The sequence below is a fragment of the Zosterops lateralis genome (genome assembly GCF_965231275.1).
Source record: "Zosterops lateralis genome assembly, chromosome: 4".
Classification (NCBI taxonomy): domain Eukaryota; kingdom Metazoa; phylum Chordata; class Aves; order Passeriformes; family Zosteropidae; genus Zosterops; species Zosterops lateralis.
This window is the reverse complement of record NC_139765.1, coordinates 23,845,945-23,865,030: the sequence shown is the minus strand read 5'-3', so window position 1 is coordinate 23,865,030 and position 19,086 is coordinate 23,845,945. Positions and strand designations below refer to the sequence as shown.

The 19,086-nt window shown below is 44.1% G+C and overlaps 1 protein-coding gene across 1 annotated transcript in view; it reads right to left on the bottom strand.

The window, feature by feature from the left end:
• CACNA1I (calcium voltage-gated channel subunit alpha1 I) overlaps positions 1 to 19,086 on the bottom strand; it is a gene marked incomplete at both ends in the record, with an annotated part of 160,586 nt that overhangs the window by 39,731 nt on the left and 101,769 nt on the right. The window contains 4 exons of the mRNA XM_083860601.1: positions 1,277 to 1,586; positions 7,367 to 7,459; positions 8,084 to 8,396; positions 10,557 to 10,716. Of these exons, the coding sequence (XP_083716727.1) occupies positions 1,277 to 1,586; positions 7,367 to 7,459; positions 8,084 to 8,396; positions 10,557 to 10,716 (876 nt within the window). The remainder of the gene's footprint in view (positions 1 to 1,276; positions 1,587 to 7,366; positions 7,460 to 8,083; positions 8,397 to 10,556; positions 10,717 to 19,086) is intronic.

The window sequence follows — 19,086 nt, the reverse complement described above, 5'->3', positions numbered from 1 at the left end:
TAGGGTAACTGGGCTTTTTAGCTGTGAGGATGATTAAACAGTGCCACATCATCTCAAGGGCAGCAATAGAAGTTGTCATTGGGGGCTCTATGCTGACAGGCTGCGTCTCCAAAACACACAGTACTGTTCAGTTTGTCTGTGATTAGGCTGAACAGGGTTCACATCCATCAGAGATAAAACTGCTTTGTCTCATGCAGAAATCATAGCTTGAGACTCACTAACTTTTATTAAGTGGGACCTGAGGGGAAAAATGGTCACAGGAGCTGCTTTTGGCCTGAACTGCTACAGGTGGGGTCTGTAGCTGAACTGAACTGATCTCTCTAAATTAGAGAAACTACGTTAGCAAAGCAATCCAAGAAGCCAGAAGAGGTAACACAGGAACACTTTCTTCTGACAGTGTGCACTATGAATAAGAACAGATCTCCTGACTTCGGTGAGAAATCTCAATTTGTGTTCCTTGATCCTCCATTTTGGCCTGGAAGATCAAATGGGCACTCGGGGAAATGAAGCAATTATTTCATTAATACAGCACATGAAGCCTGCAGAAACTTTTCTCCCAGAAAGTAAAGAAAATGAAAGTTTGAGTATGCAAGACACGCTGAAGGAAAATCTGCCTTTTTGCTTGTTAATGGAGCATAACTTGGGAAAGGCATCAGCAGGCAGTTAATACTAACTCTATAAAACCATTTTTATAGTGACTTTTCCAGTCAGGAACCCAATTTAAATGATATTTTACATCCAATTTTACGCAACAGCATGTGCTGCCATCAAGAGAAATTGTCTCCATTGTCCTTGCATACCAACCAGACTTCTTCGGCATTACTCCTTAGGTTCAAGTGACACCTTACTGCAATTCAACTCTCTTTGCCTCTCTCTTGAGGTCTGGAAGCAACTGCTTTGGGAGGAGAGCTCTTAGGGGACCTGCTGTGCCACCAGGTCCAATCTTTTGCCCCACTTTGTTATATACCCTAATTTTTCTCTATCCCAAACTTCTACTTGGGTATACCAGACATGGAGCCCATTGCAAGCCTCAGTGTCTTTATCTCTTTATGGTCTCTGGATTATCCATGTTCTCTGCTGGCCAGCCCTGTTTCATTCCCATTCTTGCCAGTCACCTCTACCTTGCTGGTCTGGTGTGCTGGCCATGGTGCCACGCTCAATGGCCAATGTTAATTCTAATTCTGTGCTTTATAGCACAGGTCTTTGGAAAGCTGGCAGATGGAGATGCTCCCATTTCCACCACTGGCGTTTCCAGGTTTACCCATGCAATCCTTACTGTAGGGCCTCTGACTTTTCCTGCTCACGCTGGGTTTGGCATCGCTGGGCTCCTGCACGTGGCCGTGGCGCCAGCTCTGCACACTGTTGTACAGCCCAAGGGTGCGGCGCTTGGCCTTGCGCAGGATGTGGCAGATGTACTGGAAGATCTCCTCGTAGCAGTCTCCTGGCTCCATGTAGCTGGCGACGGTGCTGGAGGAGAGGTACCGGGCCCTTTGCTCCTGCATCAGCTGGTGCTCACGCTGCTTAGTCTCTGAGAACTGCGTGGCGATGACCACCAGGCACAGGTTGATCATGAAGAAGGAGCCCACCTAGCAGCAAAGGAGAAGAAGGACCAAGGTCAACATGAAAAAGAACATGTGGGAGCAGGAATGTAAGAAGAGAGAGGAGGGGAAAGTGACTGAAGGCAGACAGAGGAGTGGGAATCAGTCTGCATAAGGAGAAGAGGTTTCAGAGAAAGCCAGGAAGGCATGAGATTGTTTTTGAGAGCTCGCTCAACATAATTTCCATGCAGAATTTAAAGCTATGCATTGAAATTCAGGAAATAGATCCAACTTTGGGCAGGTTTGAGGACGCTTAGCTCAAAGGGTTTACATAGTTACATACAAAGCATTTGATGAAAACTGGACTTTTTTTCCCTGCTCTTTGTGTTAAATAGAAGGTAGGAGACAGGGAACCAGGTTGATTTCTCCCCTGCTTATTAATTTACCACTGGAAAAATCATGCACTGCCATTTATAGTCTTCACCTCTTGGAAGAAATGTCAGTATTTTCAGATCATTTTAATGACATACCAGTATACTTGGGGCATATTATTGATTTCTATAATTTGCACCTTAATTCTCCATATAGGGAGATGGGACTTTCCTGAAATGAGTGAGCTTTTGAAATCAAAAAGGATTTTACAAAGTCAAATAACTTTTAGAAGGACACATAGTCATCTGGTAAAGCGATGCTTCCTTGCTTATTTTCTATTCTTCTGATTCAAGACATATCATATTAGCTCTTCTTTAACTTGTCTTCTGGCCTACATAGGCTTCTCATTTCAAGCACAAAAACTGTAAAAAACACACTCCCAATTTCTTAGAAAGAGCAAACAAAATGCATAAGTTCTCCCTCTTCTCCATACAGAAGCTGAAATATCTACCAGGCTTAATTTATAACTTGCATGTTCCTTTTAAACCTCAGTTTTCCTATTTATAAAATGGAGCAAGGATTTCTTTGTGCTGAGAGCTCTGGAGGCAAAATAAACTCACTCTGTGTTACATATGATGAAATTAAAGATTAATTTCCACTAGGAGATTTGTTCATAGATAGATAGAGGATAAATCCTGGGCTTCAAAATGTTGAGAATTTCATACATAAAAGCCCTGGTAACTAAATTTAAATTTTTTTTTTTAAGCTATGTCACCTTGATTGGTGCCTGCTCCCTGCAGAGCTATGTCAACAGGGCATTGATAAAATGCAGAGCCTAAACTCTGAACAAGGACTATGCCTCTGCAGTGCTCTGAAACAGACTCTGTGGGGCAGCCCCTAGGAGGAGATGAAGCACCAGATCAAGATTTCTGCTTCCCCTGGACCTGGGAATATCCCTGCTAAGGGGCATCCTGGGACCAGTTTCTCACACATGAACCCATGCAGGACCCAGTCTCACCTCACTGTCTCTCCTTTGCAAGCGAACAGCTCTGACAGACAGCAGGATTCAGTCCTGCCCTTGTTTTCCCATGTCTCCTCTCCTGTAAAGCCTTTCCAGCAAAGAGGACTAAGCAGGCAAAGGTGGTGAGAACCTGACCCCAGTGCTTATGAATGGAAAAAGGGTTTATTTCAGCAAGTACCTCAGAGCTTGTTTTATCTATCCAAGCAGCCTTTCCCTCAGTTCATAGCCCTTACTGCCCCCCTGGCCAGCTTGCCCTTCTGGGTGACCCTTTCTCATGGACACAGGTGCCCTTTGTCCAAAGGGGAGGTGTCCCTGCTAGCATCTCAAAAACCCTTTGAGTTCTTTCCAACCAGATTCAACATAAGGACAATAAAGTATCTCAAAATAAAGAGCTTTCCCCCCCCGCCCCCCATCCTCCTCTCAGCACCCTTCAAAGCTGTTCTAATTCTGTTTCCCCTCATCATGGAACCCTTTTCTCTCCTTCCCCCATATTTCAGCCTATTTTCCCTTCAGCTTCTGCATGCAGACTTGAAAATTAAAAGAACGCCTCATTCAGATTCCTTTGCCTTTACCCCACATTTTCCCTAGTCTGTGATGTCTTGCATGTTTTATTTTAACTGATGAGCATATTACTGGGAATCCAAATTCTTCTCTGATCCACTCTTCTCAGCAGCATGATACTCACCTGGGCTTTCCCTTTTGGTTATGTCCCTCAGCTGGACTAAGTGAGGCAAGGCAGGGAAATGGACAGCAGCTGCACGAGCATTTCTGGAGCACTACTTTTGACACACCGGCCTGTACTTTGCAACTTCCCTCAAGTCTCAAAAAACAAGCAATGAGGGCTTGCAACTTCTTCTCTCTAGGCCACAAGAGGAAGAGCTGAGGGCTGAGATGCCCTCACCAGGACCACACTATCGGCCTGGGTTCAATCTGGAGCAGGGTTCAGGTTCACATCGCTAAGCCCTGTCCTCACAAGCACCATTTGCTGCCATCTCCCACCAGATGAAAAAGGGGAGGAGTGAGAGGACTGGATATGGCAACTACTCCCCAGTTCTTATCCTTTTAGCTAGGAATATCAAACACAAAGCAAATTAACTTGGTTAATCCTTAAAACCACAGGCAAGTCCATAAACTCTCAGGCTCTGCTGAGCTTGCCACTGCCTCCCAGCTAGGAGAAGGACAGGAAGGGTCCCAGAAGGCTCCTAATTAGAATGATTCATGTTGGCTGGCTGAGCAGAGAGACGGAAAGTGTCAGACATGGAGTCAAAGCATTTGAGAGAAGCAGACGGACACCCTTGATTCTGAGTCCCAACACAGGGTCCCATTCAGCCTTGAGACTGAGCTGTGCTTTGATAAAGCAGATCCTGGTTTCATTCAGCCCAAGGTTCAAGCCCTATCTCTGCAATATCTAACAAAATCTGACTAGTGTTGCAGATCCTGATTTGTCAATTACTTTTACTGCTTATGCCTGGATATCCAGCTTATCCACAAGTGTAAGCACAGAGCACTTAAAGGAGCCTGTGAGTGCTGCAATGCAGATGCCAGTCTCAGAGTTCAGAAGAGCTTGCTCTAGTCCAGGAGCTATAGCGGTGGCCGAGTAGCTGGAGAGGTGTCAAAGAGACAGCTGGAGCTCAAGCAGGAAAACCCAAGTGAAACACTGACCTAAGAACAGGAAGCAGTCCTTCCTTCATATCATATCCATGATCTCCGGTCAAGGGGAAAGCATTTTAAAATCTGTTGAACATAAAATGCTTTTCCCAAGTTGTTCTACAAGGCCACTCAGAGTGCCATGGTGAGTCAGCACCCTTCCCCTCAGAGAAGCACATCTATGCAGGATTTCTAATTGTGCTGGGAGTATATCCAGGTGGTGGAGCCTTCTTCTTGCTGTATGAGCAGTAGCAGATAATGCCCTTATGTAGGTGTTTGCAGACACCATTGTAGGAAAGAAGTCATGGATGAAAGTACAGCTCTAGAGAGAAGCTGCAGCGATCCAGCCCCAGAAGAGTAAGTATGAGCCATACGAATGTGTGTTGAAAAGCAAAGAGTCATAGCTTAAAATGCAACTGTCAGAACAATCCTGTTTAGAAAGCCAGGCCTTTGAACCATGGAGAAGGAGGGAAGGATAAAGGCTGGAAGGACCATACTTCATTAGACTTAAAGAGGGATCATCATTTCTATACAAAGATTCAGACAGAAAATGCAGCCAAATTATAGCAAGTTTGCACTGTGGCGTTGCTATGTGCTGCAAAAGATGCATCATATGCCAAGAAGGTAGCAGGAAGGCTAAATAATTCCTTGGCCCAACTCTACCAAAGGTAAAGAAAACATTCCAGCTAGCATATAACCTCTTTGTTTTCAGCAGTCCCCAAAGTAACCTGAGATTCATGCTCTCCTGTGTTTGACAGAAATAAACCTATATAGCTTCTGCAAATTAGGAGGGAGTGTCCAGGAATGTCAATGACACTCTGCAGTAATGTCTTAAGTAGAGTGTTTAATTGAGGGGTTTCGGTGCCTGCAAATTCAGAGACAAAGTTTGAATCACTGTGAATCCACATGACATGAACCAACACTAGAAGGATACTTAGGAACAAAAAATATGATGACAGAATTTATGTAGTTTGAAAACGGGGTGGGGGGGAAGGGCAGTTTCTGGAACTGGCCTACAAAAGACCGGGTATGTGTGCCTCAGTGGTTAAACACTGAACATGCACACAGTCCTTCCTGGCTCTGGGAGAGACTGCGGCTGTGAGACAAGAAGTAAAGTCCGTGTCTAACTGCATATTCTACAAATTGGGGTATCCTGACCATGCTGCCCAAAGTCAAAATGCAGGCAGGTACTAAATATCTATTGCATTGTGGGGTATATGAACGAAAGTCATGAGAAATTATTATTTTTCCAAACTCACGAAAAGCAGTGGATGTTCAGTTCACCCTTGAGAAAGAGGGTGTGGAAACTTCCCCCCGTCACCCCATCCTGTTCAATCACATCTCTGCACTGTCTCTCTGGGACTCTCCAGCATCAAAGTAAAAGCAACATTCCTTAAGGTATATTCCACCTCTGCTGTCCAGGTTCATGCTTCAGCATGAGTACAGGGAGTAGGTCATATTTCTGTTTTTCTCTTCTTGTCTTTCTCTTGTGGGAATAGAAGACCATAAGACAGGGTGAAATCAAGGATATAGTAAGATTTTTGTAAGTTGTCTGATCTGAACGGGCCAATAGGTTTGGGGTTTTTTTGGGCCACCCTCTGTATGTACAGGCAGCAGAATTTCTCAGAGAAATGGGTTACAGTCTGCTTTATCTCAAGTCATTGCATGCCAACTTGAATTTAAACTAGATCCTGTACTAGGTCAGCCTGTTAGTGTTACTGAGTTAACTAGTGTTACTAGACTGCTTCTAGAGGTCCTATTTCTTGAAGGGTGTAGCCCCATAGGATTAGTGTTGAATGAAAATCAGAGTCCTGGCCAGGCCCATTCATCAGCCTATCAAAATGCAATGTAGGTCTTGGAAATACACACTTGAGATCCTTCCTCATTGACCTGAAACTAAATTGCATCTACCACATGCAGATTTTATACTTCCCATCATTCATCCTGTATCTTTCTATTTCAGTCTTGACTTTGGTCCCCCAGGTAAGCAATGTGCAAGAGCCTTCATAAAAACAAAATCCTTCCTGGTTAGAAACAGGATATTCCCTCCAAGAATATGCACTTATGGAAGGGAAGCCTGAGGAATGGGAAGGCAATGGCACCATGTTTCTCAGCTTTCATCCCAGGTGCTGATAATGAATATCCTTGCAGAAAACCAACCTTCAAACTTCATTTGTATAAATCCACAGGGCTTATAAACTGCTTATTAAGTTCTCATTGCTGACACAGTTCTCTCTTCCCATCCTACCATCCACAAGGGATCTCACACAGCCTGTTTATTTTGGACTCCTGACACTTTTGGAGCAGTAGCTCCTTTTTATTAATGGTGAGGAAGTAATTCAGCATGACAGACACTGAATCTAACAAAATGTGAATCTGAGACTCTGAACCTGATGAATCCAGGTGCTGCCAAAAACTCCCCATTCAACATGGCTCACAAATTACTCAAGAACTTAAAATGGAGAGAGACCAAGTAAAAGGGCAGAGAAGGAATTGGCTTTTAAGCCAGCTGGTTTGGGAAATTTACTTTGCAAGAAGATCTGCCAGTGAGAATATTATTCTACACTGGCCACATATAACTTTAAAAATCAATCTTAAGTATATTTTTGGGTGAAAGCTAATAACTTGGCTGACAATTACAGATGTAATCCTGCCTCGGACTCTTGGTGAAAACCAACTAGCTGGATTTCTGAGATTCCTGGAAGTTTGCTTCCCCAGTATTTATGTTGATCTAAGACTTGTTTTTTGTCAGCTTGCATTGCTGATATTCATCAAACCTTATACTTACAATTATCAACAAGATAAAGTAGATAAAATTGTAGAAGGAATGGGCATCCATCACATAATACATGATCTCCACCCACCCTTCCAGTGTGATCACCTGCAAAGACAAACAAGAGAAACAGGAGGGGTATTCCAGAGTTCACTCCTCAGTGTATAACAAGCAGATGCTGGCAGAATGGTTGCAACCCAAGAAAGGTGAGAAACAATAATTCATTTCAACGAAGACAAATTTCCATTTTGGGAAATCAGCATGGTATTGCTTGGTGACACTGGCATACTGTCAAAGCCTGTGAGATCATTCTAGTCCACAGCAGGAATATTTCATTAAAATAGTTCATTTCCCTGGATCGCAGCGGGGGAAAACCCACAGCAGGTTGCTGTGCCCCTTGGACTGGACACCACGTACAGCCGGAGGAAAAGAAAAAAGGCATGGATTTTAACTCCTATCTGCAACATGTGCTGGGAATTTAAAAAAAAAGGATTCTCTTACTATAGTTGTCTGGACTGGAGGGGAAACTGGTACAAGTCAGCCTGAAGAGTGGAGCTTATTTCAGCAAGTGCATTTGTGTGTGTGCTGTTTTGCTTACCAGGGGAGTTACCAGATCCTTTATTTTTTGTCTCTGTCACATCCTGCAGAAACTACCACTGGAGCCCAGAAGGACTGAGTTTGAAAAACAGAAAAATAAGCTTGAGCCTTGTAAGGAGGCTAACTCAGACTTACCTGAAATATCACAATCCAGGCATACCCAATGTTGTCAAAGTTGATAGCACCCTTGTGTGGGTTGGCATTACCAGTGCGGCACACATTGTAGTACTGGTTCCAGTTCACACACATGCCACTGATATTGAACTCTTGCCGGACTGAATTGTAATAATAATCATCCTTGTCCAAACAACACTCATGGCCTCGCTCCTTCAGTGGGGGTATTTCATGACAGCCCATAATTCCATTGTCTCCTGACAGCGAGCAGATAAAGGGCATCTCATCATCTTCCTCTGGTTGATAATAAGGGGGCAGGATAATGTCACCTTGTCTGCAAAAGAACCCACAGTCAAATTTCCTGTGGCAAAGAGTTTCCTATCTAGGAGCTGGGAGCCCCCATTCTGACATAGGGCCTGCATTGGGTAGAAGATTTCCAGGTTTGTTGCTTCAGGAGAAGGGGAAGAATGATAGGGCTCCTGAAAACAAGCAAATTTCTAGGGTGAGCCCCCAGTTTTCAGAGCTTTTTCTGCCATCACATCACCTCAAGTCAAATTACACAATCTGCTTACATGGAGATGAAAAAAAGCTGGATTGCAGAGATTTGAAGTCTGATCACTCTCCCCATTAACATCAAAGCTAAATCAGATACAATGACACTGAGGATGTTCATCAGGCTTTACTGTAATATGTTCATATATGTAACTGCTGATGGACATGTTTTATAATATTTGGCAGTGAACCTTCTGTACTTCTAAAAAAAACCAGTTCATGCATAATTAACATTGCACAGATAAGCCTTAAAATTCGGAAATGGAAAGCTAAAATTGACTTAACCTTAACTTTGACTCCTCCTTGACAGCTGGCATTAGGGGTGCAATGTTTTATGACAAGTTCATGTCTTTTTTTACAAATAATGCGAGCACCTTCCAAATACATGAATAATTAAAATCATCTATGCTTGCTTAGCTGAAGATGAGCTAATATCAGAAAAGTGAAAGGTGGAGATAAAAAAAAGAAGGATTAAACTTTATCTGGTGTATTCCTTAAAGTGCTACAATGCACAACATCCATGTTGTGAAATCCAGACTTTTTCGCTAAGTGTCACTGGAAGAGGACAGGTGTTGATGAAAAAGAAAAATACAGTCTCTGATTGTTAAGTAAGCAGGACTAAACTACAAAAGTATGTTGTTCCTCATCATTGGTGCATGGGTACCTTCCAAACTGATTTCCCCAGTAACAGTCAGCCAAATATTTTCTGATATCTGTCATTGTGAAGGCTGTGGGCCCAATTCACTTCCCAGTTACATCAATGCTGCATGGATGTAATTACACTCATTCAAGAAGTGCTAGTGCTGATTCACCTAAAGGATAATCATCCTAAACATTAGTTTTTCCCCAAGGAATAAATAAACACAGGAAATGTCTGCTTTAAGCAGCTCCCACTTTGCAACTCCACTACTGTTCTACACATTGCATTTTTACCTTTTTTTTTTTCCAATTTGAGATGCTCTAAAGCTTCAGAACTGTTTAATCAGTTTAAACCGATCTACAGTTTTAGGTTTTCTTTAAGCAGTCTACACTGATAGCACACCTGGGATTAGCATACAATTTTAAGAAAACATTTTAAAGCCTGAGATCTACTAAAGCCAGAAAGTCAACAGGAGGAGCTGTGCCCTGAAACTGGGTAATCGGAGAATTCATGGCAGGCAGGAGCTTTTGCACCCCACTCTCTGTGGGAAGAGTAAAGCTGTGCTCAGCAGACTCGCCCCCAAACCCCCAAATTAACCTCAGATATCTGTAGTTGAGCCCTGTGTGGCTTCAGGCTCTCTTTGCCAGAACTGTTCCCATGTTTCCCCATGAGTGTTTTGTCCCATTCATTCATTCTTTGCTTTCAGATGCTCTTGCTTCTACTAACCAGCTGTGGGACACCTTTCTCACTAGCCCTCTGTTCCTCTCTCATGGCACTGGCCATATGCAATTCTACTCCTGAAGTCTTTTAGTAATTTTTCAGTGTCCCTCCAAAGGTAATGCACTATTGTCAAAACAGTGACCCCAGCTCCATTTTGGAGGTGCCAAAGATATTCCTGGATGCATTAGGCAGCACTAAGGCTTTCTGTAAGACGCCAGTGAGCATTGTTTTCTGAAGAGGGAGCAGGTTCAGGAGAAAGACAGCATGTTTCAGAGTTTCAGTTCTTTCTGGGTGTAGGAACACCATCTTGTATTACTGGGCATGGCTGGAGGGGGCAGCCATGCTAATCTGTGCCTCGATCAAATCCAAATTAGCCCAGACATCTGCTGTGAAGACAGAAAAAAACAGCTGTCTTTGCCCACCCTTCCTTTCCACTGCAAGATGTGACCAACACTCACACACTAGCACTCCACGCTTGGAGTAAGTGATACACAGAGAGCCTGGCAGAAGACATGAGCAGGCAGAGGGAAAGAGAAACATCCACTAAAGAAGGGAAGGAGATGTTGACTCCCAGTCACTCACACTGTGAAGTTCTCCTCCATGAAGCAGCGGTTGCGGAGCAGCCCAGCCCACAGCTGCACCCCAATGATGCCAAAGATGAAGAAGACAAAGAAGCAGAGAAGAAGGACGTTCCCCAGCATAGGCAAGGTGTCCAGGAGCAGGTTCACAAGGATGCGCATGCCTGCAGGAGAAGAGAACCAGAAGGAGCAAGTGTGGGACACAGTGATAGACAAAGGGAGAGAGGAAGGGAAGGAGAAGAAAAGGAAAGAAGTTTACAAGATAAGCAAGAAAAAAGCCCCATGAAAATAAAAGCAGCACGTCAGAAACTAACTACTGTGCAAACCAGGCCAGACTTACGGTTATTGCCCTTTCTTGTCCTAACCTCTACTAACAGGCAGCCAGCAGAGCTGCTGTGATCTCTTAACCTTAGGCCTCCATCTGAAGCAGAGAAGAAAAGAGAACGAAACTTTTGGTGCCATCAGGTATCTGACTGACTTCCCTCCCTCCCCTTTCCCTGCAGAAAGACAACAGTGACAAGTGTCCCAAAGTGGCATGTCAGCTCCACAGCCCCATTATCAAATGGCTCAGACTGAAAGTCATCCCAGTACAGCAACTGCATGCTGCAGCCTGTGAGACCTGCATGGACAGACCAAGGCCAGCCTGCCAGTGGAGTGAACCTTTACAAAACATATAAACTGACATAGATAATTGGATTTTCTTCAGTAACAGTAAGATCAAGAGACACTAATGAAAACCACAATTTCCTCCCCTGGCTATTATTCATGCCCCAGTGTGGCTGGAGCACACAAGGAGCAGGCATAGCCCAAAATGCTTCCAGCACAGAATCTCTGCCCAGTGCAAAGGTTTCAAAAAAAAATTTTTTTAAACTCTCTAATTACCTGATAAATCATTCCTGTGGTTTTATTTTCCCCTTGACTCTTTAGCTCACAGCCACAAGTGAGGGTAAACATAGTCTTGTTTCTCCGTGGAGCTAATGGCTTTTTGTCTGCTCTCCAGAGATAGTGAAAGTCTAGAAATTCTTCTGAGCATCACAGTACTGCCTTTATCCCTGTGCACATCTCATGAAGTTGTCTCTCGTTGTCTGCATGGAGGTCCCACCCCCAGGTACCCAGAGTGTTCCTTCACTGAAGATGTTCCATGTAGGGCAGCAAATAATTAGCTAATTAGGTATTTATAACAAATTCATTACTTCAGCTGGCAGTGGAAGAGGAAAAAGAGGGGAAGATAAGATTAGGATTCTCTGTCAGCCCTTTGAGGCACAAGATAATCCCCCTTGTGTACCCGGCACCAAGTAATTACCACATGATACTCTACATTATGCTCCATGTCTATTCCCCAGACTATTTGCCCCACGGGGTGGGGGGAAGTGGCACCTGTGGAGAGGCAGGCAGCCATGTAATTCAGACACTGAAGGAAGAGGGAGAAGTGTACCTGCTGTGGAACAGCAGACTGGTTTAGATTAGTAGAGAAAGCTTTGGAGACAGAGCAGGGTGGAAGAGACAGAAGTGGTATTTACACGTACGTGATGTGTAGGAAGGAGAAAATGCTTATTGATGCCTACATAGGATCATGAAGGATAAGGAATCATGGCACTAGCTCTAAGACCAGGCTGTGGAGCAGTAGTTAAGCCCTGCTGCCTGACTGTCCAGCTTTGCCACCAATTACCACGTAAGGCAGTTTCTAGATGAGTACATCAGTAACTCGGCAGTGCAGGAACACAGCTTCAGCCACTCGCTGGGGACCGCAGCCGTGCCCTGAGTCACTGACACCTCTCTGACCTCCCAGCACACCATGTCCAACAGCACAGCCACTATGACCTGCAGGACCCTGGGGAAAAAATGTGGACAGCACTGAGTCTTCAAGACCATGCACCCTCACTGTAGCACTGTGTGTTCCCAGCATTAATATTGTGTCACAGAATGAGCTCAGTAGTTCATGCCATAAACTCTCCTGGTTAGTACATTAGGGAGAGCCAAGTGAGATGGGAAGTTGTGCCACTAATGCTGCAAGAGGGGGTGATGTTTCTGAGATCAATTGATGCTAGCTCCATTTCAGAGCTGGGTAATGGGAGAGATGAGGCTGCCCTTATGCTGAAATGCAGAACAGACAAAACAGATATTCCCACTAGAATTTTACAGACAGTATGCTTGTTGGGTCAGAATTTGCAAAAATTGATTTGTCTATGTTCCAAGAGAAAGCAAGTACGCAGAACTCATCTGCTTTTTTCTTGGAAACATCCTGCCTGCCTATACATTCTCCATTCTGACTCTCAGAGGGATTACTGATGGTACATGATTACCTCCACAGCACCAAGATCATAGCTATTGCCCTCATGTCAGACTCTTAGGGGTACATGGGGCCATGACCCAAGAACTGCCAGGTGGCTCCACCACCTGGCATCTTTTCCACATAACGAAGAATTTCAGCATTAACAGGTTCTAAGGCCAAATTAAATCCTTTTTTTTTTTTTAATTTCACAGTTAGACAGATTCATCTGGATTCATCTTTCTCTTCCCATTGATGTTGACTGTAGAAATGAGACTGGCTCTTCAAAAGCAGCAATGCTGAATCTACACCCATCCAAATGTTCAAACATCAGTTGCAATTGTAGGAGAAAGAGAAAGGCTGAACAGCCTAAGGCCAACAGGTGATGATTTACTTTAGAAGCTGGTGGCCAAAACAATGAGATCTCTAAAGCAACTTCTCAACAGTGGACATGGGAAGTGCAGTTTTGGGAGTATTCTGGTTTTGGGGAACTGGGATGCCTCCGTTTTCCAAAGGGCCCTTGCTGGACAAGCTGCCATCCACAGCAATGCCTGTGCATCTTGAATGACAAATTCTGAAAGGTGCTCAAAAGCAAGTTCTTAATCAAAATCCTGCTGTTGCCTCCTTCTCAACTTCTGCCTCTACCTGCTGCTCAGCCACTTTTCTCTTGCTCTGCCTACAACTCCTCTCTGCCTCTCTGCTACTCCTCAGCTTACGTGCACACTTTTTCTGGTCTCCCTCCCCACTGCTGCCTTTCCCCACATCCCCATTTGTCCTTTACCATTGGCAGAGCAGAAGCCATGCTGGCTCACAGTAAGGAGAGGATATGAAAGGGACAGTGACCTTTTCTGAAGCATCCTTTGTAAAAAAGGAAATGCTGCTCAAGAAGAGAAAGGAAGAGAGGCTAGGCTGTCTGGAGGGAAAGCAAGGAGGGAGAGCATTGATGAAACAACATTCAGCAACCAAACAGCCTTCCAGGACATCAAATATGAAAAGGTTTTGCTCTTCAAGGGAAATAAAAGCTATAAACGTTAAATATTCATGAGTGTCAGGTGTAGGCTCAGAAAAGTCTTTCTCCACTCACTCTGACCAGGAGAATGGAGGAAATGAAATGGCCTTGTCTGTGGGCATCCAAGGAAGGAAACAATGCTCACATAATGGTTCCCTGCTGCTCACTCATGCCCTTGAGTAAGGGGTAGAGAAGGGTCCTCGACGGTACCTCGAAGGCCGGGCTGCTTCTGATAAGATATCCCGCAGGAGCAAAGCCACAGGTGCATTCACCATTCAAACACAGCAGGAGACAGGGGGAAAGTATGTCACAGGGATGAGAAATGGGAAGGTGGGAGAAGTGCGCGCAACTGACCATCAGAAGGAAGTACAGGGATGAGCAATCTCTGAGCTCCCTCCGTGCTTCGGAAGAAATAAATAGTATGTCTCACCGTGGTGGCACCCAGAGGCCCTTCCTGACAAATTCAGCGGACACTACAATGACCCTAGCTCCCTCCAGACACTCGCCATCAACCCTGATTAGCCTGGCAATGGCAGCTAAGCGGACTCGTCTGCCGTGCCTGGCCCGAGGAGAGCGCGTGCGGCGGGGCAGGGCTGGGCAGGAGGCGAGCCCCAGGCACCGAGCCCGCTGTGCGGGGCAGGTGTGCCCAGGACCGCCACTGCCGCCCCTGCTCAGCAACGCTGTCCCTTGGCCCTCTCTCCGCCTCCCTCCTCCCATGCGCCAGGACAGCTGAGCTGATTCAGTCCCTGGTGCTAATCACCCTGTGATACAAAGGGGGACAAGCTTAGGAGGGTGTGAGAAACTGTGTTTTTTCTTGTTTCTTGTATCTCACTCACCTCTGAGGCTTTCAGTCCGCCCCAGCTATAGCATGAGGGACAAAGCCAATGCATATCAAGTCAAAAGGAGATAGCAGTTTGAGGCAATCATTCCCTCGCTTGGGGTAAAGCAGATGGAGGAGAATATAATTCTCAGCACCTATCTCACCTGCATTGCAGACCAAGCTACCAATTATCATTTTAACTGGAACAAAAACAAATCTCCCTCCCATCCGCACTTGTGACTAGCTGGCAGGACATTTTGCAGAATGCAGAAAATGAAGTGTCATTATGTCCCTCAGCCAGGCTGCTTGTCCAAGCGTGCCTTCTTTCCTTCCTCCCCTGCCCCAGGACACATGGCAGTCCATCCAGCTAGCATGTGGTTGGCAGGATTTTTCTGTGCACGCTCCTTTATGGAAATTTTCAGAACCAAGGAACCATTCCAGCAGATAGATTGTGCAGAAAGTACACATGGCATGCCCCTTTTTTAAATTATTATTTTTCAGCCAACCCCTGTAGTTAAAATAAGCTCAGTTTGTATGCACAGTGCAAGCTGGTACTCCAACTTGTGGCTGCCCTCGCTGATCTCCTGCTGACCCGAGGCTTAGCTGTTATTTCACACATTGCATTCATAAACATGAGCTCCAACTTAGGCCAAACTACTACCTAGAGATACCAATCAGCTGTGGGTCCAACAGCAGACACACTGCCAAACTGACCAATACTATAATCCACAGCTTCCTTCACCATGCAGATCGTTTCTCTTTGACGAATTCGTCCTAACTACAATTAGTCCTCTTCTACAAACATGTGCAAGCAAAAGGAGTTCAGGTGGAAGAGCCAATGTGCAGCTCCAGGCTTGGTCCTCAAGCTGCAAAGCCAGCCTCACTTGCATTCCAAACCATCACCACCTACTTTGCACCAAGGCAAGAAATAAAGCATGTCCGGATGGATGGCCAGACCCAGATTAAATTAACTCTGTGGAAAGACAGGTCCAGTTGACAGTATGAGGTACTGAGAGACATTAAGCCAGTTCTGCTGCTAAGGGAAAATTGCCCCAGACATACTGGCCTCATTCAGAGAAAAGTAAAGTCTTCCCATCAATCTCTTTGTCAGGTTCTGGGTGCATTTGCAGGATACATTTAGAGCTGGGGGTTTAGCACTTGCAGATGGTCAGCATGATCCATAGCTCAGGAGCACTGGTCAGTTCCTCCCTAAATCCCCACTCTTGCCTTACTGACAAGCAAAGCCTTTTAGCATCCCTGACTGGCTCAAACACCTCATCCTACACAGCCTGTTGATGATATAACCTCAAATTATTTTGTCACTCCCCAGTGTAACCACAGAAGATATCAAAACATGACATTTCTCGCACTTATAAAGCTTCAGCTGAGAGAGAGCTGTTGTTCATTTTCTCAGTAGCATGGGCATACCAAGCCTCATCTTCATACAATGATTTCCCTTAGAATAGTCAAATTTAAACATTTTTAAATAAACAAATTTAAACAAATTTAAGTGCCCCTAGTCCTTACCTTCAAGGTACTTCTCAGCTAAAGCTTGAGGTAGCCAAAAGAGAGACTAAAACTCAAGGAAAAAACTTGTTGGCCAGAGCTTCATCCTGCTGGAACAATAGAGCTTTCCAGAACAGGTTTAGAGTACACTCATATAAGAAAAAAATTACTCTCTTTAAGCTTGCTCCAAGGGTCTAGAAACAATTCCTTTGGGATCCGGGGATTAACACAGACCTCACCTCTTTTCAGTCAGAGAGCAAGACATGGACCAGGTTAGGTCATGAGTGTGAAAAAGAAAAGTAAGAAGGGAGGAAAAATACAGCACTTAAAACACTTCCCAACAGATGTTCAGCTAAAACAACCACCAAAAGGAGAGTGCAAATGAAACCAGAGATAAGCTGTTTTACTTGGAGAGGAAGAGGAGCAAATAAACACACAGGCACTGCAGAGCCACGGTGTTCAGCAGGCTGTGAAAGGGAGCTCAGATGGTGCTGCCAGGTGATGTGTAGAAGCAAGCTCAGAAGGGAAGTCTCTAATTGCAGACTTGACCCCACGGCTGCAGTGGCCTCAAGGAAGAGAGCAAAATTCAGTGCATTTACCTTGATGCCCAAATGCTGACATTTCTGGAAAGAGAGTGGCCACAGTCCAAGCTTTTCTGTCATCCAAAAAGAAGGAGACACCCAAGCCCTGCAGCAGGCTGCACCTTATGATGGATGGTGTAAGCCCTGCTAAGGTTCACAGATAACAGCAGAAAACTCCTCCACAAGTAGTCACATTCAGTACATGCCACAATAGCATGACTGGTAGCCACATAATCTGTGACATGAGCAGAAATGGATGCAGGCAAAGGTCCCAGTCAGTAGCACCCTTCTTCATTGTCTTGCCATTATCCCCTTGCAAGCTTTGGACTGTGAAGCAACCTTGTCTTGGAGAGTGATGACAGGTGTCAGATTATTTCTTAGAGAGGTGTCTCTCTGGGGGATTTCTGTCATTCTGTACTTTTTTGTAATACTGAACATCTAATAAGCAACACCTACTACCACCTGCTACAGTAGTTCATTCACTGATCATCTCAATTTTTTCCCCGTTTATCACTGCAGTGATGACTGTATTCACTTTCAGTGAAGAGTCTATTAAAAACAGAGAGTGCCAGCTTTTCTTTCAGAATTGCAGGAGCCACCCAACACCAGGGACAAAAGTCAACTCCAGTGCTGTGGCTGAGAGCCACTTGCCTCCATTCTATAAATATCTTCAAGTTCTTTATACATCTCTAGTACTAAGTGGGACAGAATAATGCAAAATATTATATAAAACAGCATTAATGCAACTTCTGGGTAAGATTTAACAGGGCTAATTTCCTCTTGCTGTCACTAGCATGAATCATGTTTCTTTCTACTGCAGGCAATGACATGACATTACGTGAAATGAGTGTGAACAGGAGAATTGGTCCCAAAATACAAAAAGATAGAGAAATTTAGGTTATGATTGTAAATTGTCTTGCCCACACACACAAAGTTTAATTTGCATTAGTGTAATATGACAGTATCATTCACCCCATAATACACTGTCATTATTGCTCACATTTCCACAGTATCCATTGCTTGATAGGTCCCATGGGACAGACTTTGCAAAACAGCTCAGCTCTCATTTAGGTAGCAAAATGCATGGCTGGGCTTTCGTGAGTGCTGTGTACACTGGAGGCTGAGCTTGTTTTAATAGGCAGCAGAATTGTCAAAATGGGAGCTGTGAGGAGGTTCCCCTACAGGAGAAGGGAGAAATAAAGATTCCATCAAAGGTCGTTTTCTGTAATGTTTTGGTTTGTTTTGGTTTTTTCCAGGCTTGTTTTACTTTCAGTAACACAAATTCTGAAGTGCTGTTACAGACTCTTGTGATTTTTATCATCAGTCTTGGGATGCATGGCAGAAACCTTCAGGTGTGAAATCTTGCTATGACTTGAAAATAGATTACACCTCCCCCAAAAAAGGAGAGAAGTTTTTATTCCCCACTACTATGGGTGGAAAAAAAGAGATATGACTCACAGGTCTAAAGGTCTGAAAGCCATAGGAAAAATAAATAAATATAATCTGTGATTGTTTTTCCTTTTTCTTTTTCAAATCTCATGGCTTTAAAGCCATCTGAAAAACCTACGAGTACACAATTTGTGACTTCTGAATACTTGCTAATAATAGTGAAATTAAGTGGACTGGTTCAGAGAAGGAAATATTACTTTCTCCCATGACCTGTGACCACAAAAAAAAAAAAAACAACAAAAAAAAAACCAATAAAAAACCAAAACAAAACAAAACAAAACAAAACAAAACAAAAAAACAAAACAAAAAAAAAAAAAACACAAAAAACAAAAAACAAACAAACCAACTAAGCAATGTATCATACAAAACAAAGCATTTCAAGGTCTCTATTTCCTGCATTTCAGTGTTTCCCAGCTCTTGCCATGATACTACATTAACAAAGGAATATAATTTTCATTATGTTTTGGGGTTTTTCTCCAAAATTTATTCTGATTACCCAGTTAAACTCCTGGCAGTACACTGCACACTTGGAAAACACAGGAAAAACAGCACTGAGGTCAGATAACAAGTAGATAAAATTGGAGCCTGTCTTCAGTGACTGAAGACTTAAATTAAGTATAGGAAAAAAATGTTTACTGTAAGTTGTGAGGCACTGGAACACCCATAGAAACTGTGGATGCCTCATCCTTGGAAGTGTTCAAGGCCAGGCTGAATGGGGCTCTGAGGAGGCTGCTCTAGTGGGAAGGTGTCCCTGCCCACAGCTGGAGGCTTGGAGTGAGATGATCTTTAAGGTCCCTTGCAACCCAAACCTTTCTAGGCTTCTATGAAGGGTTCCTCCAGCACTGCAAAATGTGGGTCTGATTACAGACCAATCGGTTTGTTAAAAAGCTTCAGAGAAGC